The sequence below is a fragment of the Ictalurus furcatus genome, chromosome 4 (assembly GCF_023375685.1).
Source record: "Ictalurus furcatus strain D&B chromosome 4, Billie_1.0, whole genome shotgun sequence".
In the NCBI taxonomy this organism is placed as follows: domain Eukaryota; kingdom Metazoa; phylum Chordata; class Actinopteri; order Siluriformes; family Ictaluridae; genus Ictalurus; species Ictalurus furcatus.
This window is the reverse complement of record NC_071258.1, coordinates 32,012,161-32,038,510: the sequence shown is the minus strand read 5'-3', so window position 1 is coordinate 32,038,510 and position 26,350 is coordinate 32,012,161. Positions and strand designations below refer to the sequence as shown.

The window sequence follows — 26,350 nt, the reverse complement described above, 5'->3', positions numbered from 1 at the left end:
TAATGTCTCATTCGAAAGACGGTGCTGTTTTTACAGTATAGTGTCCCTGTCACTACACCGGCGCATTAGGCTTCACACAGACCACAGGGTGAGCGCCCCCTGCTGGCCTCACTAATACCACCTCCAGCAGCAACCTTACTTACTCTTCCCCAGGAGGTCTCCCATCCAGGTACTGACCAGGCTCAACCCTGCTTAGCTTCAGTGGGAAACCAGAGCGCTGCAGGGTGAACCCTTATGACATTGTCATTAAATGTGTATAGAGACATTACACCGACAAGTAAAGCTTGGAAGGAGGTAGCACCGATGGCTGCTAGCTCTAGTGAGCGAATCGCGTTAGAAGTGCACATCAGGACGGGAATTCTGTGTGACTCGACAAAACAGCGCAGGACCGGGTGATCTGAAGCCTGCTCGTGTCAAACGTTACGTCTTCTATTATTTCTACCTATTATTCTATTATTTATTTTTATTAAATACTCCACTGACAGATTACCTCAATTGTTCCTTAATAAATACTTACAATTAGAAACCCTATCTGCCAACGGAACAAGACTCAAGATCTCGAGCTTGAAACGGGGACAAATGTCTAGAAATAGGTTTCATAAACAGATAAACTTATATTTGCTTTACTGTAATTATAGAAAATAGAATAAACAATATTGTAAACGTAAGAAAATATACATTGCCTCTTAGTAAAATAGTGATTTTAATTGGTCTTAATATAAATTCTATTCTATACATGCAAACCAAAAGCGGGAAGTTAATATACGACAGGAACAAGAAGAAGGTAATAAATTACGTGACCCACGGGTGGAGAAAAAAGTGCAAATGCTCTTAATACTTCGGAGTAACTTACAACACTACAGTATGTTGCTCTGTGCATCTTAAGCATGGTTGTGTAAAACACGTCTGTCACAGTAAACATGGTTTCACACTTTGTGGTTGGGTAAAATGTGGAAACTCGTGGATGCTCGTCAGTCTCTGTGCTCGATAAACTTGAGTTCAACAAAGGCAGGATGATGTAGGATATGGGTGATGAAACGTCGGTAACTCCGGTGAACACAGGAAGATGAACAGCGGTGGGTGTGTTCTTGTCTTATTGTGTCTCTTCTGTTGTAACATTACTATTCATGGTTTGTGTGTGTGTGTTATTGCATTTAGAAAACTTTGAGAAAGGGTTCAGTTCGCTACAAAAGTCGAGGCGGTGTCTGCGTCATCTATTAGCGGGTCCGTGAGCACTGGTTTAATTCCCTCATATCAACATCTAACCAGTATTTGCTTTGTTCTATCACTATCGATATCAACCTTCGTTCTGAGAAAGGCACGACGTGAATTCAACATCCAGACAGCGCTAGCAGATCACAGAGATCAGGAACAGAAGGCACGCTAACGCTGACGTGACGCGAGTCGTTCTGGTCTCCGAGGCGGAGTTCATCAGCAGCTCCTGACGGACGATCGTCCTGTCGTAGCCGTTCTCTGAGGAGACGCATTCATAAACGCCCTCGTCCTTTTCGCTCATGCTGTCGATCATCAAAAGGCAGTCCTGTTCAGTTGAGACACACTCCCTTCTCCTGCCCTGGTGGTCCCAAACATATGATGCATGCTGGGATTCCATGGGACAACTAAGGTAGAACTTAGAGTCTCGAGGGACGCTGCTAGGAAGGTCTCTCTTGCTATTTGTCCGAGACTCACTGATTTTGGGGACATCTGCAAAGATAACAGTTGGAGGTCACGAGTTAGAAATGAGCACAAAGGTCAATATTAGAGACAAGTCTAAGCTAAAATGACAATAACTGCAACCATAGAGTAAAATGATATATTAAGTTCCTCCATAGATACGACTGAGACGTCATATGACCGAGTGTAGGACCAAAACAATCTGATGTCGGTCATCACATGATCAATCCGTCACATGACCTGACCGTCTAGTCTCCTCCAATACACTCGAGGTTAATATAATACAACCCTTATGACAGGACCGGGATTGTCAGGTCTTGGCAAAATTTCCATCCCAACTACATCCCAAAAATTTCAGCGTCGCAACACGGTGACAAACTTTCCTCTTTTCCTCAGTCTTGGTGTGGGAAACAAGTTCACCATGGTGTGCACGCATTTTTATTTGCAACACACCTTTATTGATATATATAGATTGCCATGCTTGACGACTAAAATGACTAAGCGTGAACATTATTTCATATTCGTTTCAGTTGACAGCTCATGGCTACACGGCTCATTATGGCGTTTTGTTTTTAAGTAAGACTTGAAAATAAAAAGACAGCGTATTAATCACATTTTATTGACTCTAGGCTTTGTTGACTCTAGGCTTTATTGACACGAGGCACATGATATTTGTTGAAGTCGTTTGCACAGCACATCAACAACGCCAGTGGTAAGGACTGTGTGAGCCTGCTTTATCACGAAACCTTCACTGGTTAAAAAAAAAAAAAACCACAGAAAAAAACCACATAGCCATTAATGTAGAAAGAGATACACTGCGTATATGCTAAGCTCTAGTATGGTTATAGTACATCCCCATAGAGTCTGTTTGTGTTAGGTATGGACTAAGCGGTCTGATCCAAAAGCCTATAGATTAGACCTGGGATTGACTGATGAATACAATGAGTCTTTATTGGTCACTTATACAGTAGAGCACAGTGAAATTGTTTTCTTCGCATACTCCAGCCTGTCAGGAAGTTGGGGTCAGAGATGATACAGCGCTCCCTGGAGCAGAGAGGGTTAAGGGCCTTGCTCAAGGGCCCAACAGTGGCAGCTTGGCAGCGCTGGGGCTAGAACCACCGACCTTCTGATCAATAACCCAGAGCCTCAACCGCTAGTCCACCACTGCCCTCATGTCTAAATAGGTGAATGCGCTGAAATAAATAAATAAATAAAAACCTGTGCTGAATTCTCAGAGATGCCAAATGATATTTTGCATTTAAGCTGCATCTCTAATTCCAGTTTTTATTCAAATACATTCATTAAAGGCACATAAGAGTGTTTCAGGGTGTTTTCAGACTCGGCTTGAACACTCATATCTATCACCAGGGGCGATTCTGGGCTTGTTGCTACGTTTTAATTGTGCAATTTTATGCATCACTTCTGCTGTGAGCACAATTTTTGTAAAGTAGGTACAGAACGTCCGTTTATTTCATGAGGTAAGCATGAAGCCACACACACACACACACACACACACACACACACACACATAGAGACCTACCATTTTCACATACAGAGTGATTTCCATGGGTCACATCTTGAAAGGATCTATGGAATAAGATCACAAATAATTAGTTCAGGAAAGTTCTGACTGTAGATGACGGGAAACATTTCAGCGTGTAGAACAGGACCCGAAAGTATGAATCCTCCATCATCAATGATGAAGATTAGATTTCTCAAACCTTCTACAATCTCTCTTCATTTTTCACGACACAACTCAAAACTGTATAGGGTCAGTTTCAGGATTTTATTATTATTATTATTATTATTATTATTATTATTATCATCATTATTATTATTATTACAGCACAGCGCTGTTGAATTCTCAAATCTGATTGGTCAGAAGGAACAGCAGTTCAGGCTACGAGGCAAATCTCAGGTTTATATTTACGCGCTCGTTGTAATACGTTACTGTTTCCATAGTAACGGCTCGTTCAGAGACACTTGCATGACGGAGGTAATCTAAGACTGCTAATAAACAGATTTAAAAAAAAAAAAACGTGTTATTTGCATGCATAATCGTTGGTATGAAGTTTTCTCTAAGGGGACATTTATTGAAGGCCATGGAAGGAGTCTCCAGTGTCAGTACTTTGGAACAGTCAGTAACATTTCCAGGAGTTTTTGCACTTTGCGGTTTCTCTGTAACTTGACAAGCTGCATTTATTTATTTGTGTGTGTCTTATTAAGAGAGAGAGAAAAGAGAGGCTGGTGAGGGAACGACTGCTATGACGTAAGCGAGGACAGGAACTCGTTTCATGGACATAACACATCTTTAAGTGTAACTGGAAATGGATAAAAAAAAGTATGATGTGTCATTCTTGTATCAATAAGTTTGTGTAAAATAATCAGCCTTGGGGTTGGTGACAGTAACGCCGTTGAAGTGATACTCTGAGTTATTCTAGTATAACCACAAACCACATCTAGTTTAGACAGAATTAAGCACATGAACACAGGTATGCGTATATATGTGGGCAGGTCTTATAAGTAAATATAGCCTGAGCCCATTACATTTAGGAGCATGGGTGGGTTGCAAGTGTCTGTGTGTGTGTGTGTGTGTGAGAGTGTCATGGGACATAACGACTAAGTAAGTGTGTGTGTAAGTGTGAATTCTGCACAGAGTGCAAAAGGTGTTGCATTTCACTCCGATGCGAAAGCAAAGCAATAATGAATACGTTTGTACCACCATTACTACATCTCCCACTAATCTTTCATGCCATTCTTTCCCAACATAACTTTATATAGAGGATTAAATGTATTTATTCTTTTCAAATGAATGTGACATTTAATCTCCAACGTATGAAATAAATCAGTGCTGATGTATGAATAAAAGAAGGACCCAGGGAACACGGTGATCTATGAAACACCGAAAGCGTGAGGTTAAACTGTTTACAGAGTTATTCGCTGGCCGTGTTATCTTTCACTCGCTAGGTAATCTTTTAATAATTCATTAAATTTTTTTTAATCTCGTTATGTTATCCTTCCGGGCGCACGGTCGCCTCACACCTCCAGGGTTGGGGATTCGATACCCGCCTCTGCCCTGTGTGTACGAAGTTTCCATGTTCCTCCGGTTTCCTCCCCCGGTCCAAAGACATGCATGGTAGGCTGATTGGCGTTTCCAAAGTGTCCGTAGTGTATGAATGGGTGTGTGAGTGTGTGTGTGAGTGTGCCCTGCGATGGTCTGGGGTGTACCCCACCTTATATCCCATGCTCCAAGTTCCCCGTGACCCTGTATTATAAGCGGTATAGAAAATGGATGGATGGAGGTTACCTTTCACTGACTGGGTTATCTTTCTTTCATTAGATTATCTTTCATCATTAGGTTATCTTCCATTTTTTTTCAACTTGAAAAGACGTTTACGCATGTTTAACATGCTGATTGAATGCATTTGATAAAAGCTATAGTGGACCTATGAGCCCCATCAACCTTGTGAAGCTTCCTCAAACTTTACCCGAGATTAGCCCCTCCTACTTTACACTGACAGGAAAGAAATGAAGTCCTCCAAAAATGACCTGTATTTTGTAGTTGGAAAGCACATTGTGGACCAGAAGACCAACATCAGACCACATCAGAAAGCAGGCGTTTATGCTTAAAGGGAAATTACGAGATGTACTGGGACGGTCATTTTCACACATATGAACTTTTTATTATCATATAAACTTATTCTTCGCTGAAGGAGGAGTTTTCTGAGAAGGACACGACTGTATCATCATGAGTGTCTGAGTGATGTTTGTGGTATTTCTGCGAAGTAGCATCTACATCTAGTTGTTTAACCAGCACTGGTCTGCGTGTGGTTAACGCAAGTCTTGCAATTTAAACCCAAACCTCCTCAAGCCTGCGAAGCATCCTCAGGACGTTCCGTGAACAAAGTTAAGGTTAGTTTATAGCGTCTCTTTTGACTTTATTTAAATGACATGCAATGAAATCGCTCTCGTTGGTTGGAATTCTTGCATATTTTTGCACGACATCAGGTTGCACAAGAGCACAGAGCAAACGAAGAGTAAAGAAGAGTAAACAATGAGGTCAACTTGTTCTGCTCTGTCGCCTCGAGTTCACACCTGCATCAGTGCAATATTCTCTTGTGAAACAGGAAGACGAACCACGAGATGCACAGCACTGCACTGCAAATGGTATGCAGTGGGCTCACACAAATCCCTGAAGACTAGACCCCACAATGCTGCATGCTTCCTGCACTGTGTTGCTTCTATTTGCTTAGTGTAATCTACATTTTAGCCTTGAAATCAAATTTCCAGAGCGTGAAGAAATGAATTATGTGAGTTTCAGCACGTACCCAAGTTGAGCTGAACATATCGCCAAGGACCAGCTGCAGTACGGGTCTCGGGCCATCACACAGGTCTCGCAGTGTTTCCCGTACACGCTGCAGTCCTGCAGGTCGATCCGGATCACCTCGCTGTTGGAGCTCACGTACAGCTTTTTCTGCAGGATGAACAAAAACATACCGCAGACACAGCTGAAGAAACAGTTCTGCTTTAACAGGAATACTCCGCCCGCCTTGCAGTAGGGAAAGATCGAACGCTTGAAATACATGCAATCTATTTCAAAATAATTTCGAATAAATCCCTAAAGAGAGTTTTCATTTCGTCGAACACGTTTCGTCTTTAATGAAATAATGTGCTGCATTATCGATGAAGCCGAGTCTTGGCTCGTCTAGCCTAGTCTATGGCTTCTGAATAAGACATTCCTATTGGCTATGATACTGTACGACCTACCAAAGTCAAAAGGTGTATGAGATGTCTAAATCACTCTTGACGATCTACTGTACATAAAATGCCAGAGTGAGAGTTTATCGTTTCATAGTTCCTGTAGTGCTGAGAGATGTTTCTCGGTCAGGTTAATAACAGAGTCACTTACTGTTGTACTGTCGAGCAGCATGCTGGAGATGTGTGTCCTGGTTTTAAAGGGCTCGTACTCGGCGATGATGAAGGGGTCACCATCCTGCTCCAGGACTTTATGGACCTTGCCATTGTCTAAGGAGAGAAAACAAACCAAACAAATATATATATATATATATATATATATTATTATTATATATGTATTATATATATTATTATATATAATATTATATATATATATATATATATATATATATATATATATATATAATATATATAATATTATATATATATATATATATATATATATATTATGACATACTATGACATGTTAGTACTGTTATTTTATTATAGGGCTGGACATTATGACTCTGCAGTATAATAATATCATAATACACTTTGAACTGTAAAATGTAACAGATTATTAAAAAGAAATCTGTTTAATTTTCTCTCTTCTTCCACGAGAAATGCTTCCTTTTTATTATTATTATTTTTTTTTATTTTTTTTTATAAACGCCGATCAAAAATCTCTGAATCTGTAGTCAGCCATATTGGTGATTTATTAGCAAACCCTCAGCACAACTGACACGATAAATACACGATATGTGTCACGATAGACATTTTTATTCGTACAATGGAATCAAAAATAAATATCATATTTTCAAAAGGAAAGGACGAAAATGCGGGGTGGAAAATGCAAAAAAAAAAAAAAAAGAAGCAAAGATTTACGTTTAAATAAAGTAATGATAAAGTAAATCAGCTGCCCATATCGCCCATCGTGAAGCCGTCTTCAACAGAGAGAGAGAGAAGAGAAGCTGGTGAGTGAACAATGGTTTTTACAGTTATGTAAGTGAGAACAGGAACTAATGTTTCATGATGTCACTAACGTCACTACATTACATTACTATGAATGGAAAATATTATTTCAGTGTCAGTCTAATGGATAAAAACTCGTTAGCACTGACACAAGAGGAATGAAACACTTCTGAACGTTGTCATTGGAAATGTAACAGAAACTCCAGTGGGCCACATCACACCACCCTGTAGAAAGTACTTTTTTACCCACACAGGTACTCTACGCCTACATGTGTTTTGTATTCCCCCGTCTTTGGAAATTCTGATGATTTACATCTAGTCATAAAGTGGTATTTTATTATTCAATCAGAGGTTTGAGAAGAGGCAGAGGGGGAAAAAAAACTAAAACTCCCCTCTTTGGGGGGTCTCCCGAAACCAGACTAGAGAACCAGGTGATACATGTCTAACCAACCATGGGTGTGTTAAAGGTTTCATCTGGATAAAGAACACTAATGGTCTCTTCTCTTTACCTTACACATTTCTTACATAACTCCATTCGACTACACTAGGCAGGAATCATATTCCTTGAAAGGCATGCTTTAGTATTTATCTTCATCTCTCATTAATTAGGAAACCACTGGAGTACCACTCATGGTTCATTGATTGCATGATAAGGAACATTAAAAATGGACCTGTAGAGACATCAACAAGCTTCGATTGCCTCGTAAACGAAAGAACCGAAGACGTTCGGTGTCCATAAATCCATAAACAGTACTGTTTCTGAAATAATACTATACCAGATGGGAAGGGAATTTCTCTACTCTGATTGGTCAGAAAATGTTCATTTATTTTTCGTAACAGGAGCTCTGATGGAATCACAGATTTATATTAATGTATTCGGTATCCATGATCTATTATGCGTTTATGGCAGATCAAGTGTTCTTAACAAGCATTTCTTTGTTATTGAACAAAGAAAAACGTATAATTGGATATGTATATGTCACGATCTTGCCGGCAGATGGCGCTGCGGCGGCGATGTGCACGGAGAGCCGGAGGGTGCACGCGTGCACGAACCAGAGCGAGCACATGCTCGCGAGTTACGTATGAACTATGGAGACTTTGTTTACAACGGACATGTGCGTTTGTTTCTGTTTTGTCTTCTCCTTGTTTAGTCATTGGTTGTTTTTCGAGGGTGTGTATTGACTGTTACCAGCTGTCGGTGTTTAAGGTAAATGACATCTGTTATTTAAACCCCTCGCGTTGCTGCGCACTTCACGCAGTATTAAATGGGTAAATGGGTAATGGTGCTACGCGGTAGCGTTTCCATGCCCTGCTCTGGTTTCATGTTTCATGCCTCGGTTCTAGTTAAATGTGTAAATGTGTAATTGTGTTAAGCGGTAGCGTTTCCATGTCTCGATCAAGTTTCGTGTTTCATGCCTTAGTTCTAGTTAAATGATAAACAAGTCTACGGTTATGTTAGTGCTAACTACCGTGATGCTAAGCGGTAGTGTCTTCGTGTCATGTGTTTGTTCCATGCTTTAAATCTAGTTTCATGTTTAAGACCTCGAGTATATCCCTTCCAGTTTAGACCGCGATTTCTGTTTGTTGAGCTCTGGTGTGTAAATAAAGACTTTCATCTGCAATTGCTTCCGTTTAGAGTCCGTTCGTAACAGTATATGTGGGGTTTTCTGTAAGGAGGTGTTTAACATTTATGGAAGGAGTCTCCAGTGTCAGTGCTCTGTAACAGTCAGGGGTAAAGCTGTATCTTTGCGTTTTCCACCCCAGGCTTTAAGCATTTTATTCCTTAGAAATTTCATAACAAAGTAATTAACTAGCAAAGCTTGTTCAATGACATATAACACGATATCTTGGAAATTAGTCGAGTCATACAGTCTATAACGCAAATCCATGATCTTTCATACTGCTGGTCTGTAAAGGAAAAGGTCTGACGGCACAGCAGATTCACTGGGCGATGGCGTCAGTATTAGCGTCGGCGGCATTTGTGTGGCACAACGACAAACGTATGCTTAACAACTGGATCTAAGAATGCTGGGATGTGTAATGAACGAGGACGAGAAAAATGAACTAAACACGAAGTTTTCATCCAGTAAAAAACAAACACAAGCCAATAGTTTGCGTGAGGCCGAAGAGCGGTGCTTGGAGGGTTCTTGCGGTGAGCCAGTCTGTATATCGAATTTTGAAATATTCAAATTTCGAAGATGCAAAACTGTTCTTTTGGAGAAAACGACTAAGTCCGGAGGCATCAACATTGCTTCATTTGACTGTTAAAATGAAGAGAGAACATGCAAAGATCGCCTTGCGCTTCTCATAGCTGTGTTTTTAATAATGAAATATGCTAGTTAGTTACTGGGGCCTCACAGTGCGTGACTGGATAAAACTGATCTAATGTGCTGTAGGGTTGAAATGTAATAAACAAACTGCTGGCCGCTGTCAGCGCTGTATAAACTGCATTCTTTCGCAAATATTACCTTGCAAACTAAAAGTACCTTTATTTTGTAGCTGGGTTGGTGAAGAATAGCTATGGCTTTTCATTATAGCTCTTCTTACTGTTCATATTAACAGCATGGTACGGTATGATATGTCATTTTCAGACTTACTGGACAGTCCCTCCAGGTTTTTGCAATTTCGTGATTGCAGAAATAAACGCGAAATCAACGAAACTCCGCCAGTTTCTCAGGAGCTGGCCCATTTTTTCGAAATGACCGCAGATTTTCCGCAGATTTTCCGCAGATTTCGGCCCGGACGTTTTGTGTGACGTCATCACAACGCGCATTCAGCCAAAGCCCTCTTCGGTTTATGCGCATCGAACATGAGTACAGTATTTACCGACAAAATATCACCGCGAAAGGCAATTTTTGTGCGGTTGAAAGTTCACCAGTTCAAGTAGTTTTCTGCAGAAACGCACAAAAAAAGGCGCAAATTGCAGCGCAAATTTTGGAGAGAAAAAAAATCCACAGCTCAATCAAGCATTCCTGGTCGCAACAATCACAAAAAACATTGCTGTGAAATCCTGTATGGACCGGCTGGAGCATGATAATCACTTCTCAAGGTTCATGTGATAATGAAAACTTGGTCACAGAGCAGCTATTGTGAACAAGAATGTTTTTTTTCGAAGGCCTAGGAGACAGGTTTATCTGTTGGTTGACCTTGGAGGAGCAGCTGGGGTAAAATATTCTAATAATGGGCTTCTGTATGTGTGATGTTTTGAAGCACGGGCTTCTGTATTTAGGGAGGTGAGCTGAGAACTGAACACTGACAGGATAACACCTGAATTCGTACATGTAGTTTCGATAGAACTGTTCCTCTTCTCCGAGTTTTGTGCCTGCTTGCATCTTTGTGAAGAAGAAAACCGAAAATGACTTCACAGTTCAACAGTTGGTACCATGAAGGGAACGTCTTTTGTATCTTTAGTGTGTATATTCTACCTAAAAAAATCTTTACAGGAAGTTAAGGTACATTAAAGAATATTAGTCTGAAGGCTAATGAAAGGCACACTTTTCGAGTACGTGTGTCGAGCCACACATGATTTTATGGAGACGCCAGTGATCCTGACCCTTTCTGCTCTCCGGACCTGCCCGATCCATCCTGATGCCCTACCTCTGGATGGAGCTCTCATCAACTGGAGGCTACATTCTGCCACTGCGGATGACTCCAAGAAGTGCAGCCTGGAGATTGTGAGGATGGTGCTGCTTGAAGTACCACGGAAATGGTTTTGGACCTCAATTCCACATGGACGTTCTCGCTGTGGTTGCTGGGACTACGGTTGCCGCGATGGCCTTGGGACTGCAATTACCACATGCAGTTTTACACTCGGGTCTCCTTTAGTGAACAGTGGACTAGTCCAACAAACAGACTTTATATAAAAAACATAACGAACTTCCCTTTACGTTCACACTATCCGTCATTACCCAGAAGAGGACGGGTTCTCTTCTGAGTCTGGTTCCTCTCAAGGTTTCTTCCTCATATCATCTAAGGGAGTTTTTCCTCGCCACCGTCACCACTGGCTCGCTCAATAGGGATAAATTCACACGCTTAAAATCTCTATCCTGTGTTTATATGTTTCTGTAAAGCTGCTTTGAGACAATGTCCATTGTAAAAAGCGCTTCAATTCAAATAAAATTGAATTGAATTGTACTAAACTTTTCCTTTCCCATGAAAAAATACACATTACAAAGAATGTACCCTTGATGGTACTGACTTATTGACAAGAAAAGGTTTCTGAAACTATTCTAAAAGTATACTAAAATAACTTGTACAAAAGAAACCACTTTCAGTAATTGCCTTACACTGGTCAGGGTGGTGGGTAATGCAGAGGAACACTGCATGTGAGGGATGCATGGGTTTCCTCTAGGATCTCCTGTTTCCTCCCAAGAACATCCCAGTTGGTGAACTGCCTACACTACATTGCTCCTAGTGAGTGTGTGACCGTGTGTGGTGTCCAATTCTGGGTGTTTTCCAATCTCACACCCAGTGTTCCTCTGACGGTCTCCAGGTCCATAGGCAAGACAGTCCAGCAGAGTCTCGACTTTCTGCGAAGGCTGAGAAAAGGCCATCTCCCCCTCCCCACCCTCACTACATTCTACAGAGGTACAATCGCGAGCACTGTGAGCCGCTGCATCGCTGAGTGTACTGTACCAGCAGTATATGGCTGAAATGACGATAAATTCACTTGGATTACTGATTCTGAATGAATGATTGTTTGAAACATCAGGAGCAATGAAAATCACACTTCATAGGAAAAAAATCTTTCGAGTCTGAGTTTTAATTTCCATTTATAGATTGTGACATTTGCTCTGTAAAAGGCACAGAACTAAAATAGAGCATGGCGGGTGTGAAGGTCTCCACAGCAGGTTTCCGGCAGATCAGTTACATATTTCTGCCTCAAACCAAATGTGGTATACACAGACCCTAACCCTAACCCTATTCTGCAGAATAATATGCAAGCGAAAGGACTTTAATCTTTGTGTAGACCCAAACACACCGTATAGAACAGTTTTACAATTGTAGATACCTCCAAAAAATGCATCTGAATAAATGGCGTGCTTGCTACATATTTGGGTCAATTCAATGGAAAACTACATTTCACATAATCCTTTGTTTTAGGGCGAGTTGTAATTTGTTTTCAGTGGAGCAGTCTAAGCCAATATGTTTCCTGGTTAATTACACTCGTAGCCAATCAGAGATCACCTTTTTTGGGGAGTTGCGAAAGGATTGGGAGGAGAGGTGAAGCGGACTTGGAGGGAAGGACACGCGAGAGACAGCCGGAAAAGAAAATGAAGATTTAACGCCGAGGTGACGATGTTTGTAGACTAAAGTACTGTTACAGTAGTGGCGCAAATATCATTTTGTTCAGCTAAGTAAATTCATACAGTTTGAGTTTTTTTTTTTTAGTTAAAGAATATAGGGAAAATAAATTAATTTTTTTGTTATACATATATAATGTGTTTAAATAACTTCTGGAGGAAAGGGTTAAAGTTTTCCGCATGATATTTGTGTCATGCACTGTCTGTATCAGTGTATCGTCCGTATCAACAGATAACCTACATTTCCCCCGGACGCTAAATGTGATAAAAGGCGCAGAGAACGGAATTGAAAGAAGAAGTTGCCACGCCACTACTTTTCTCAGAACTCTATTTGAATTATGGGACGTGTGTAACTCAGAACATCCTCTTCCTCTTTTTGTGAAGAAGGAAACGTGTTTTTGTATGTAAATATTTGCTGAACCTCTGTTTTAAAAGTCAGCCCATGCCTGATTTATGGTGTAAAAAAAACAACGCTACCCTAAGACATACTGCCCTCTATCAACACACAAGATGAGTAAGAGGCTAAAATTGACACTTAACGAATTCAGGATACTAGTATGAACAGTCCTATAGGCATTCCAAAACATTTGCAGCCTCTCAGTCAGAACCGAAATGGTACTATTAGTCAGTACTGCAATTGCTAAGAACAATTCGCCCCCAAGTCTCCATCATCAGGCAGATAAGAACGTCAGTTTGATACAATCGACTTTACGTTATAACTATAATGAATTCAGAAACTGATGCTCTTACTCATACGTTTCTTACTCTTACTTATGAGCTCCTACTAATACTCTTACTCATAAGTTTGTTTACACAGTTGTCATTTTTGACTATATAGTATACGGTTCCCTTCTGATGGATTGGCACGCCGTCCAGGGTGTACCCCGCCTTGTGCCCCATGTCTCCTGAGATAGGCTCCAGGTTCCCCGCGACCCTGAAGGATAAGCGGTATAGAAGATGGATGGATGGATAGTATACAGTTATAGAAGGTTAATGATTTATAATCTGGTGTCACCCAGGTGAACACGATTTCCGTTTTGGTTCCTCTTAAGGTTTCCTCCTCATGTCGTCTGAGGGAGTTTTTCCTTGCCACCTTCGATTCTGGCTTGCTCATTAGAGATAAATTGACCAACCTTGACCTTAGCGGTTCTACAAAGCGCTTTACACTGATTTTCATTCACCCATTCACACACACACTCACACACCAATGGTAACAGAGCTACCATGCAAGGGCTAACTTGCCATCAGGGGCAACTCGGGGTTCAGCGCCTTGCCCAAGGACACTTCGGCATGTGGAATCAAGTGGGCCGGGAACCCACAGCCACAAACAGTGAGTAATCATCTGTACCTGTTTTTCGTACTGTATGATAGGTTATCTGTGTGTCACCTTGTCTGACCTCCAGTATACATTTGAATTGTGATTTTTGGATGCACCCTAATTGATTTCACACCAATCAGCTGGCTATATTTTGTTAAGTAGATACCAGTGATATCAGATGTTAATGCAGCTTAGGCACCTTTGACTAGTAGACTAATAGGAGAGCTTTAATATAGCTGAGCCAGACAGGACAGCTTAGAACAGATCACAAGTGATAAAGCGTGTCGTGTGAGCAGCACGGCAATTCTGAGCTTGTAAAAGTACTGTATTGTCCACTTGGCATAAGAAATGCCAGTCAGTTGGTCCTGCAGTGTTAAGTCTGAAACTTAATGCACTTAACTAAGTTATCTTAACATTCTGAAACCTTAGTTAAAGTCACTCACTCTTTGGTTCTTAATCCTTTCTTACACCAGTGTCCCATAATGCTCTTCTTCTGCAGAAGCCTAATCTACCTCTGTTCTTAGATTGTATCGACTCATATTACGTGAGTCGTACATTTCTTGTTTACAGTCATGTTTCTGTAAGACTACTGCTTTACTGGTAAACAGAAAACTGCTCACCTAGACTCATGAGGAGGACATTATGATGACTGTTTTCTGATCTCTTGCTCTTCACTCTGTCCACCTGCAGGAGTGTGTAGTGATGGTGGTCGAACAACAGAGGGTCCCGTGCAGGCTTAATCCACTGCTTCAACTCCGGACGACGTGTCATAAACTTCAGAAAACTTGGTGATAACGTACGACTGTCTTCTACACACTGTAAAACACAGTTATAACTAATTTAAGAAGGGCGGAGAGATAAAGTTGTGGTTTATTTCTGTTTTACTGAATGGTAGTGTACCTCTCCAGGACGTGGTGAAGAAAACCTCTCAGATTCATCTTTGAATGTGTTGCTCGTGAAGACCCGAATGATGTCGGACATTTTGTAAACACACACGGCTCTCAAGTCGCTATGGGAGAGAAACAGAGGCACAAAGGTCAGCTTTATAGCCTTCACACAAACACACACAAACACACACGGTGTTTCGACCTCCATTAAATGAAGACTACAGACTGTGAGTGTCTAAGGGAACAGAAACAGCTGACGGAAACACAAGGTTCCTGACATCAGAAAGCACTTTTAACTTCCACATGAGTAGTAAATGGAAATATGCCCGAATTAGCACTAAACCCAAATAAGACACTTCTGACCAATTCCTCATACAGAAATTACTAGCGGTTAATTATTAGCGTCATCACAAAGCATGTCATGGAATAATAGCTGGAGTAGCTTGAATAACTGATGTAAAAAATAAACCAGACACTGTGGTAAAAAATAAACCAGACACTGTGTGCTGTTGACTCAACTCCTACACATGACATGTCTATTCATAATTCAATGTGTGCATAGTGTGTAACTTTGCCAAAGTTTATAACTATTTATCATCTGTCTGTCACTGACTGAAACTGGTAGTGTAGGGTTTGGTTTGAGCAAACAATCAATCAATCAATCAATCAATCAATATTACACATTTACAAAACATATCAAAATCTGTAAGGTCTGTCCTCCATCTTGAACATTAATCATTGTCTATATATGCGCAGGAATTTTCACCAATATTATTAGTGTACATAAGCTAACGTGGCAGGATTTCTGTGAGGATTTTTTAATTGTATCCATAAGTGTTAATGGATAATGCTAGCTAGGTAACACGAGACAACTTAACGCTAGCGAAAACCAGCTAACGTCAGCTAACATGCAACTAGCTATAGCGGAGTCGTCATGAGTTATCATAACACTAGCTATAGCTGCCTTATTAGCTCACAGCTAACAGTAACTAGCTAGCTACCATGAGCTAACTCAACAGGCGTTTGACGAGTGATATTCATAAGTGCTAACACTAGCTATACATAGCTATCAGGAGATGACCCGAGAGGAACTGGTAATGTCATCTTTTGCTCACAAAATCTCATTTACAACGACAAAAATTCTGCAATTTAGACCTCGTCGAAAGCTGTAAGACAGCAGAGCGCAAACAGCACTAATATTCTACCATCTCTGAGGATATAAATGGTATTAGATGTTCACTGCTAGCGCTACCTAGCTACTTATTACGAGCTAAATCAAAAGGCTTTAAAGAGGATTGCTAAGTGATATACATAACGCTAACCTGAGAGGATTTTTAAGTCATATGTTGAGCTAGCTAAGCTTGTTAACTAAGTAGTGTTTAACTACCTCATTTAACTCATATTTAATACCTTATTTCTTATTATATTTATTTTATAGAGCGATAGCAGGTAACTAGGAAACTAGCTAGCTATTTAACTGGTTATGTTTAGCTACTCAAATGACACTCTCTTTATGTAACCAAATATGTAATGCTATTCAGATTTATTTCATTCCAGCCCCCCCCCAATTAGCTAGCTAGCTATGCTCTCATACTAGCTAGCTTCAAGGTAATGCTAAGTTAATGCTAAGCAAACAGGTTACTTTTTTCATGTTTTCAAGATATTTTGTAGCTTATGTTAATCTGCCACAGGAATATGGCCGTACTGTTTTGGTGTAATAAACACAGTGAACCCTGTGAGTGATAGCAGCTGCTGGATCAGTATTTATCATATCAGGTGAACATTCAGCACCACATATAATGGCCATGTCATTGAGTTCACATCTTCCCAGGGCAGTGTGCAGACAGACTGTCCTCATCAGGAAGTATACTGCAGATATACATGAAACAAATAACGCTGAACACCTGGTCAGGTGCTCGCTACAATGCATCATCTTACTAGGCATTTTTGAAGAGGGCGTAAATTGCGGTGTTTTTCCAGTCTGTAGCTTCCAGCACAGCAACGTCCAGCAGCTCGGTATACGAGATCCGCTTCTTCTCATCGCCGCAAAACAGGCGTGCGGTCAACATGGATGTCCAGCGGTACTGCAGAACTGATTTACTGCCACCCCGATCCGCCTGAGTACAGAAGGAGGAAATGGTCAGTTTAGTCTGGGCAGAGGTTCTCTAAGGTGTCCTCTGCATTCCTATGGCCTTGAGCTGTGCTGATTCAGCTCGTTAAAAATAATATAAACAACCTCAGGTTAAATTATGAGCTGAATTGGGAGTACTGTACTGTCTTTTTTGCGCTCTTTCAGAGCCACCGTGCTGGGTGTAGGAGCCTGCTTGTAAAACCATTGTGTTTAATGTCATGAAAATGAAAAGAGAAGAACTGATGTGTCACAAGAACTGAAATTTCTCCATCGTCATTTGTTCCTTATTACTGTCATTTAGAAATTCCTTCCCTAACTACAGAAAGTGCAGATGACACTGATTAGTAAATGTTCTTCGGGGGAAAAAAAAAAAAAAACAATAAGAAGAACAACACTATTTCTTCATGTTACAAATTACACAAACAAGTTTTGGGGAAAGAATGTTATTTTGAAACGTCACAGTATGGTTGGAAAAGTAGGAGTGTTACTGTGACTGCAGCTATTGAGTGGCATTATTGAGTGGCATTATTGAGTGGCATTACCATGCAGATCTGAGAAACTCGCGGTATCCAGAGGGTCATGTCCGAGTCCAGATCCTGGTTCTGGTTCTGCTCGATGAAGAAGGAGTACACTTTTCCATCCAGTGACCCATTGCCTTCATTTGCTAAAATTTTTACATTCCTCTGCTCTGAAACCAGAGAAAAACAAGTGATCAGGCTTAGATATTTGAAAAGTTAAGTTTAGCCACACTGCTAGAATGACCAGCTTGCATAATTTTAGATTTAGTGGATAAAGACTACCCATTAGTATAATCTTGTCACAATACCCCAGGACAGTGCCTCTCCCTGCTAGTAGAGGTCAGTGTCCCCAGAAGTCTAGCCATCTTCCCATTTCCCAGTCACTCTAGTATTTTGCGATTTTGCGATCGAAGAAACTAGCACAACTCAAATAAAAAAAAATCTCCACAATATTCACAGGAGCTTGCGGTTTTTCAAAATTACTGCAGATTTTCCGCAGATTTGGGCCAAGAAGCGTCATGCGACGTCATCACAGTGTGCGTTCAGCCAAAGCTCCCTTCGATTCACGTGCGTCAAACATGGGTACAGCTAAAAGGTCTTATTTGCCAACAAACATCACTGTGAAAGAATTCTATCAACTGCAATTTCGCCAATTCAAGTAGTTTTCCAAAAAAAGCACAAAAAACTCCATAAATTGCACCGAAAATTTTGAAAAAAATCCACAGCTAAATCAAGCATTGTCGGGCGCAACTATCACAAAAAACTGAGGTCCTGTTTGCTGTCTACTTCCTGGTTTGCTCACTATATAAGTACATGGTTCATGTTACTAATTGTGAAGTCTTGCCCTTTATTGTAATTATAACAGTTCTGAGCGGTCTTTTCCCTGACTGCTATTTCTGCTGTTGCTATTTTGAGCTGCCTGATTGCTATTTCTGTTCCTTTTCCATTTTGCTACTCTGTGTTTGACTATTCTTTGGATTTCGCTTGTGTTTCAATGTTTATCGATGCCAATACTCTGTTTGACCACTGCTTACTTAACCACTACGATATCTGGACTGTGATTCAGCAGCTGGATGCAGCATGTCTCTCTCACCGGTTTGTCTCGACTGTGTCCAGGTGATTCCGTCAGCGGTCCATCTGTAAAGGCCTTCGCTAGTTTGTTCACTCTTCCCACTCGAGACTGTGTAATATAGCGAGTCACCTGGGATACACACAACAAACACACATCAGGCACGGGGTATGATACACATTCAGAATTCACCAGCTGGGTTCGTTTTGCTTAGACAAAATATTGGCAAAGAATTGTTTTTGATAACATTGTAGTTGTTTGTTGCAAATTGTATCATACGAGCAGATTATATTTGCTCACTAACGAGGCTAGTTTTTTTCACCAGCACATTCCGACATGGGCAGTGAAAGTTCAGTGGTTAAGAGGTTGAACTACTGAGTGGAAGGTTGTGAGTTCAAACCCCAGCACGGCCAAGCAAAGTCCTTAACCCTCAACTCTCAGATAGATAAACATAAGTCACTCTGGATAAGGTCCTCTGTTAAACACCATAAATGTTTATTCTGTTTCACTTGTCCTCTGTGTGACCTGATTGGTTGGGAGATGGAAAAAAAAAAAGTTCTTATCACTTTTTTTTTTAACTTTTGAGGCTTCGCTGTGGCCGACAAAACTTCAGCAACAGCACTTTTTAAAAAGTGGATGTATTCCAATGGCCTTGCAGCTGTTAAAGCATGTGTAGGTGGCTGAATAAAAAAAAAAATGTTAAAGCACACCTATTATAATAATATATAACACACTACATGACAGGTAATATTTGAAAAGCCATAATAGGTGCACTTTAAAGCAGCCTAATGACAGATATTTTGTCTTCTGGACAAATATGAAGGACTGCTGCATACATCCTTCTCGGGCAGCACGATCCCATTCCGTGCTTCCAGCAGAACTGTTACTGCTACAAGACTGCGAGAATAAACTGTGATGAAAGCTTACGCAAACAGCGCTATGAAAATAACGTCAGTTACTAATCTATAACTAATCTGTTCCCACACAAATGCAAATGACATCTGGCCTGTGCGTTAAACATTAATTCCAATAAAGAAACTGCTCAGATAACATGCACATCGCCTTAAACCTTTCTCTCAAACTCTCACAAGATGCTGGTCACTGTATTAGCTTTGGCATCTTTAGTGAATGTGCTTTAGTTCTTTGCTAAATGCCTCTCTTTCCTCCCTGCACTTCCTTTTCCTGCAATTCACCTCTACAATTCTTCAGAAAGTTTCAGATTAGCTTCCAAAAATTGTTTACTGCCTAATCGAAACAGAAACTGTGTGACTGTGTGAACTGGGCATCTATTCTAACTGTCAACAGCTCATGTTTGGATACACTGAAGTGTACTCTGAAACTAGTGCAGAATATAAAGTGAGCTCCATTATTAATGGCACCCTGAGTACAAAATGTGGTTAATTAGCATAGATTGATAATTGAAAATACTTGTTTTTCAACGAACTCATCATAGTTAGGGATGCATCAGTAGCTACACCGGTATCGGTACAAGTCCGATAGCAGGCTCATTTGCTCTGCACGGAGTCTTCTTCTGTAAGGTATGCGCAAGGAATCTGAGAGCATTCCTCAATACAGAATCTCTCCACATGGACATGGATTTAGGTCAGGGGACTACGATACCAAGGGTGCCAATAATTCTGATCTAGACTGTACGTTTGGTATTCAATACAGTAGGTTACAGTGATACTTTGTCTCCCAAGAGTGAATGAAAGAAGTATTAGCAGCTTGATCTGTGAAGAAACGCAGGTCTGAACGCGTTCTTACCAACGTGCAAAGACGGGTCATCGATTTGTGTTGGATGCATCAGTATGGAGCAGTTCACGGGAATGTTCTCTGAGCTCTGGCATGAAATATAAAGACAGCTTTTAGAATATTATTCACAATCCAATACGTTTCCTGTCATGTTTAAAATGAAATTACATGCAGTAAGTCCTGCCAAGTGTAAGGACCGGCATACAAGTGCATAATCACATCCACACGGCAGACTTGTGTTTGAAGAGCATTTGAAGCAAAAAAAACCCCATAAACATACCACATCACAGCACTTTGTATTCCCTTTTCTGGATCCACACATGAACAGTGGATTTCCATTCCTCCCCTCTTTCAGCAGAGTGATTTTGTATTCACAATCCTGAAAATCAATACAGACATTTCCACAACTGACAAATAATAACTTATTTTGTTCTCTTTTGACTCCCAACACACCCAAAGCCTGAGAACTAAAGACTGTATAATTGAGACCGGATGTCCGTCATTTTCACAGAGGAAGACCGTCCCGTCACGGTTTATAATCAAAGTGTTCTATCTCTGATCAAAAGCGTAAATGTTTCTGTCTACACATAGCGTAACCTGGTACAGTGCGCACTGAGGACCACCTGCTAGGAAACGGAGGAGTTTGTTTAAGAAAAGCTTGCTCAATAGTTTAGACCAAGCAAAACAGAACCACTCCCAACACCAAAGTCAACACGTATGCAAAAAAATACGTCTACGAGTCATATTTGCAACAAGTATGCAGATTTCAGATGGGTTTAAGACTTCTTTTTTCTTTCTTCTTTTTATAAATAAGCTAACCAGCTCTTTATATAATAATCATCCATCTGTTGTTCAACAAGACATGATCAATTCTATAACATATACTGTAGAGAACAACAGTTATAGATAAAGATATATAAACAGCAGCTCTGAGAACAGTTCCAGCTGCATATTTAGATCACAGCCCTCAATCTAATTAACACTATCATTTTTATAATTTCTATAGTAACAACCACACGAACGGGTTATAAATATATTGTTGTTATTTAATAAAGAAAACATCTACTCAATGATACATGGATTGATTGTTGGAAGGAGTCTCCAGTGTTGTGTTACTTTTGTTACTTCGGAGCGGTACGCGTAACTGTGCTTTGCCCCAGGCAGTACGTATTGTAGAATTATAATCATTATTCGTGTATTTACATTGTATTACATTACAGAAAATAACTTGGGTGTGTTTGGAACAGGAACAAAACTACACTATGACCCGTTTACACACTTTACGGCATTAAAGTAAAATTAAAATCTAATGAGCAGTGCATTTCACAAGCATAAATCATCATATAGTATGTGTGGAACTTACAGTAGGATTGCTCTTGCATTCCCGTTCAAATATTGGCACATGCACCTGTCCACAAAGTAAAACACTTGAGTTAATATCATCAGTAAATAAAGCTGTAGTAAGACAGTTCATCATTCTGTAAGTCAAGAGGTTCTAGAGATAGTCTTTTTTTATCTCTAAGGGTGCTGCTGGTTTCCTGTGTAGCTTCACTACTATCATAATATCTAAACACGAAGAAACACAACAGCTAGAGTAAGTTAAAATGAAGCTCAAAGGGTTTCTGGAACTTTCCTCAGGCAGGTCAGGAGTCTACGCTGCTTATGAGGAAATCTGTACAAACGCTGTCCTTCTGTCCTTTTTTCAAAATCCTGGTCTACCTCAGATTGTGTAGCATTTTTAATGCATCTATTCTTCTTCTTCTTATTATTATTACTATTATTATGTTTATGATAATATAGAGTATGATAGTATATGTTGCATGATATCAAGTGAGATATGGAAAGAGATGCTGGGATTACAGTTTACCTGCTTCACTGCTGGATGTTCTCCTGGATTTAACATGTACAGGCCCTGAGGACTTCCTGCATAGATGTTTACACTGTGGGGATCACGGATCAGCTTCAGGTTATCAATCATGTGTCCACTTGATGTATTAAAACTGAGAAATTCTGCATCTGAGAGAGAGAGAGAGAGAGAGAGAGAGAGAGAGAGAGAGAGCGACAGATCGTGTTATTCATGTAACTTTATATGAATAAGAGAACTGTTTCTCTGCTGCATGTGATTTGATTCTTTCATGTTTTTGGAGCAAAGGTCAGAGCAAAGGTCTATGGGAAGGGAAATTCATGCCACCATGAAACGATTCCAGTGGAAAACACAAAATCGGATGCGTTCGTTAGTTCTTATCTTCAGTAAGCGCTTTATCCTGGTCAGGGTCAAAGTGGATCCATCTTGGAAAAACTGAATGCAAGTCTGAAACAGGGATGTCAGTCCATCACGGGGTTCAAAGGTCACAGAACCCCACACAGTGAACATATATTTGCATTGATCCACATGATGTTTAGATTTGAGCTTCAGTTCATTCCCTGCAGTACCTTGCACTTTATTTCTAGCACATCATGTTTCTCTACTAAATTTATACTTCGTACGGTATTGAATTGCAACTTTTGTCCCTCAGTGAAATTCAAGACACAGCAGTTCACATTTCTTCAGCTGCACTGAACACGCTGCATTTCAGAATAACATGAATTCCTTTCCCCATAGAAACAACCCCGCTTGGTAATCGCAGTAAATTCTCTTCGGCAGCTGTTAATCAGAGACACAACAGGCCAGATCTGTTCACTGACACAAGGCAGAAGTGTTGAATGGCTTCCAAACAGCTGAGTATTTGTTATATATTATGTAAGGAATAAAACATGTCAGGTTGCAAAGTTATGCAAAAACAACCAACGAAGCGGTGGTGTGATGCGACCGGTAATGAAGCGGAATTACTCTTACCACCCCAAAGAATATTGTTTTAAAAATTTACTGTTTTATTCCTTCTATATCATACCAAGTTATCATTTCTTATATAACACTAATTACATTTAATGTTAAGGGATGTCCAGGAAAAAAGAGTTAGTTCCAGTTATTGCTTATGTTAAAGCAGCTAACGGTCATTCCATCACCAGCCTCTCTTTTTATTCTCCATCAACGTTAATTTAAAAAAAAAAAACATAAAAACAGTTGGTCATGTTACAAAGAAACCACAAAGCGTAAACCGCTGACCTGAAAACTGGTGGAAAACTTAATATTACAGCTTTAGCTTTGACACTGGACACTCCTTCCATGAATAATAATAATAATAATAATAATAAAAAACTTCACCACAGGAAACTTCACCATATCAAATCTATTCATGTGGACTGTTCATCATACAACCCCCTGTGGATGGTCTGTTACTACAGAAACTATAACGTATTACAACAACCATTGTGTTAATTAAGCTGCAACTATTGTCTGAGAAAATTAATGACCATCTTCTGACCAATCAGAATGGAAAATTCAACAGCGCTGTAGTGTAATACTAGTGCCAGACAAAACAAAAAAGAATAGGAGGGCAGTCGGATCAGAAAAATATCCATTTTAATATTAATATTAAAGTGTTGCACCAAAAATCCAGCTTTACATGATGCACTTGGAGCGTAAATCAGTTACGCTTATGTATGAACAGTGTATAAATGCGCTAGTGTCAATTAGTACTCAAATATATATTTGTACTCGGAGTGCCTAATTACAAATGTCCTAATCCAATTTGATCTAGATTTGTTTTCACTGTTTCACTTATACACTTCTCAGTCATTTTCAGTGCTTTATCCAGACCAGAATCCCAGTGGATCCCAGAAACACGGGGTGGGAGTCGATAACACAACCTGGACAGGAAGCCAGGTGTGTGTATGGTGTGAGGAAACTGGAGAACCCCGAGGGAACCCACACGGACACGGGGAGAACATGCAAAAGCTTGTCACAGACAATCAGCGGACACCGGGATGGAACCCGGGACCCTGGAGCTTGAAGGCAGCGACGCTACCCTCTTAAATCAAACTCAACAGATATTTAGAGAAGTTCCAAAACTAATCTACAGAACTAAAAAATAAATAAATAAATGAATAAATAAAATATGGCATGTTCAAAAAGTTACAGTAATCAGCAGAAAAACAAGATAAAACCTTGCAACAAGACAAAGAAAAAGGAGGGCGTAAATAGACAAACTGACCAGAAATATACTAAATAGGTTAGAACAATCAACATACAATAGGGCAATAAACTAGTGTCAGGGCAGGGGCAAAGACATGACTACAAATGAATAAATTACATGAATACATGACTAGAATCAAAAGAAAAAGAGGGAATTACATGGCAGGGTCACAGTGGATCCAGAGCCCAACCCAGGAAAATTAGGTGTGAGCCAATAATAGATCCTGGACAGGAAGCCATGTGTGTGTGTGTGTGTGTGTGTGCGTGTGTTATTTTAGCCAAATATTTGGACCCCGAGGGAACCCACACGGACACAGGGAGAACATGCTATACTTCTCACAGACAATCAGCGGACACCAGGATGGAACCCGGGACCCTGGAGCTTGAAGGCAGCGACGCTACCCTCTTAAATCAAACTCAACAGATATTTAGAGAAGTTCCAAAACTAATCTACAGAACTAAAATAAATAAAGAAATACAAAACTAAAATATCTCATGTTCAAAAAGCTGCACTTGACAGTGTAGTCTATGTGCACCTGAAGGTTTGTATTTAGACAAAATGTATCCAGTCATACAGAACACTCCTGAACTGACACATCTCACCTACAAAGCTACACACTGTCTGATAACAGAGCACTGATCCAGACTGAAACCAGTAAAGACATTAAGAATAAAAAGATTGTAGGAAGTAATATGGTGTTAGATTAATGAGAGATAGTAAATAGACAGATGGAGTTAGAGTCATGTCTCTTACTTTCACTCTTCACTCGGATCCTCGCCTTATGCAGATGAATCCCGAGTGTGGAGCTGGAAAATGTAGTCCAGAGTAAAGCTAAAAGCAGTGTGTGTACTCCTCTGGGGGCCATCATCAGTCTAAACTGCGGCGAAACGCCCCATGCGGACTCATTTATACTTCAGCAAATTCGATGCCTATGAAACGAGTCGACTCTTTGAGCCGACTCTTTGAGCCTGTCTAAAGAGCTGTAATAACTCCTTTTACTGATTAATTTATGAATAAACATCTGAACTATTTGGCATATAATAATAATAATAATAATAATAATAATAATAATAATAATAATAATAATAACAATCATCATCATCATCATCATCATCATTATTATTATTATTTCAAAAATCTATTTTAAAAAATCTACCTATTCTTCGCATTTGTTGTGTCAGTTGTGACGTTAAATAAAGCTCTAGGGGAGAGGGTGTGTGTGTGGGGGGTTTGATTATAACCCGTGACGGGACGGTCTTCCTCTGTGAAAATGAAGGACATCCAGTCTCAATTATAGTCTTTAGTTCTCAGGCTTTGGGAGTGTTGGGAGTAAAAAGAGACCAAAATAAGTTATTTTTGTCAGTTGTTGAAAAAAAAAAAAAAACACCTTTTACTCCTCTGTTTTCATGCGAATTTAAATGTAATTTCTCACGATCACGAGATACTAAGTCGAGGTCGTGCTTTATATTTTGGGGGGTTTGGTTACCTTGTTGTTTGTGCCTTAAATGTGCATGTGCTTTGCGGACACTTGTTAGGACAAAGTCAGACACACAATGTATGAAATCTGTTTTTTAATGATGTAAACTAGTCACGTTAAACAAAGGCTTTCTGTAATCCCGATCCTGAACCTGAAGGCGCAAAGACACAATGCTAGCATTCAGAGGAACAAAGAAATATATAGACACTGCAGGAGGAAGAGAGAAAGACAAAGAGACTGTTCTTTGGCGTGGCAAGGAATGGTCAAAAATTTAATTTGCAGCAGCATAATTAAGATCCACAACTCAAACAAAACTCACTCTCATAACTTCATCTTTTAAACAGACTAATAGTGCTTTCTCTATAAATTTGTCAAAATCATTAAGACCAATAATGAAGACCTAAAATGAATTCATTTCATCCTTGTAAAGCAAAATGCT

The 26,350-nt window shown here is 40.0% G+C and overlaps 1 protein-coding gene across 1 annotated transcript; it reads right to left on the bottom strand.

Moving 5' to 3' along the window:
- Nucleotides 1–684: 684 nt before the first annotated feature.
- On the bottom strand, nucleotides 685–25,406 carry LOC128607021 (semaphorin-7A-like). The gene is made up of 14 exons (XM_053623635.1): nucleotides 25,188–25,406; nucleotides 22,226–22,374; nucleotides 21,722–21,766; nucleotides 20,639–20,737; nucleotides 20,371–20,446; nucleotides 18,631–18,738; nucleotides 17,562–17,707; nucleotides 16,827–17,005; nucleotides 14,902–15,010; nucleotides 14,622–14,817; nucleotides 6,584–6,699; nucleotides 6,003–6,148; nucleotides 3,215–3,261; nucleotides 685–1,704 (listed from the first exon to the last, which is right to left on the bottom strand). Exons 1-14 carry the CDS (start codon nucleotides 25,300–25,302, stop codon nucleotides 1,349–1,351), a joined length of 1,887 nt encoding a protein of 628 aa, XP_053479610.1. The 5' UTR covers nucleotides 25,303–25,406; the 3' UTR covers nucleotides 685–1,348.
- Nucleotides 25,407–26,350: the final 944 nt, after the last annotated feature.

What these genes read in the sequence shown, in the direction of transcription:
- LOC128607021 (XM_053623635.1), bottom strand. Translation starts at nt 25,302, where the DNA reads ATGATGGCCCCCAGAGGAGTACACACACTGCTTTTAGCTTTACTCTGG. An exon ending in AATGCAAGAGCAATCCTACT is followed by an intron (nt 20,738 to 21,721) that starts GTAAGTTCCACA and finishes ATTGATTTTCAG; the next exon opens with GATTGTGAATACAAAATCAC. An exon ending in TGACCCGTCTTTGCACGTTG is followed by an intron (nt 18,739 to 20,370) that starts GTAAGAACGCGT and finishes TGTGTATCCCAG; the next exon opens with GTGACTCGCTATATTACACA.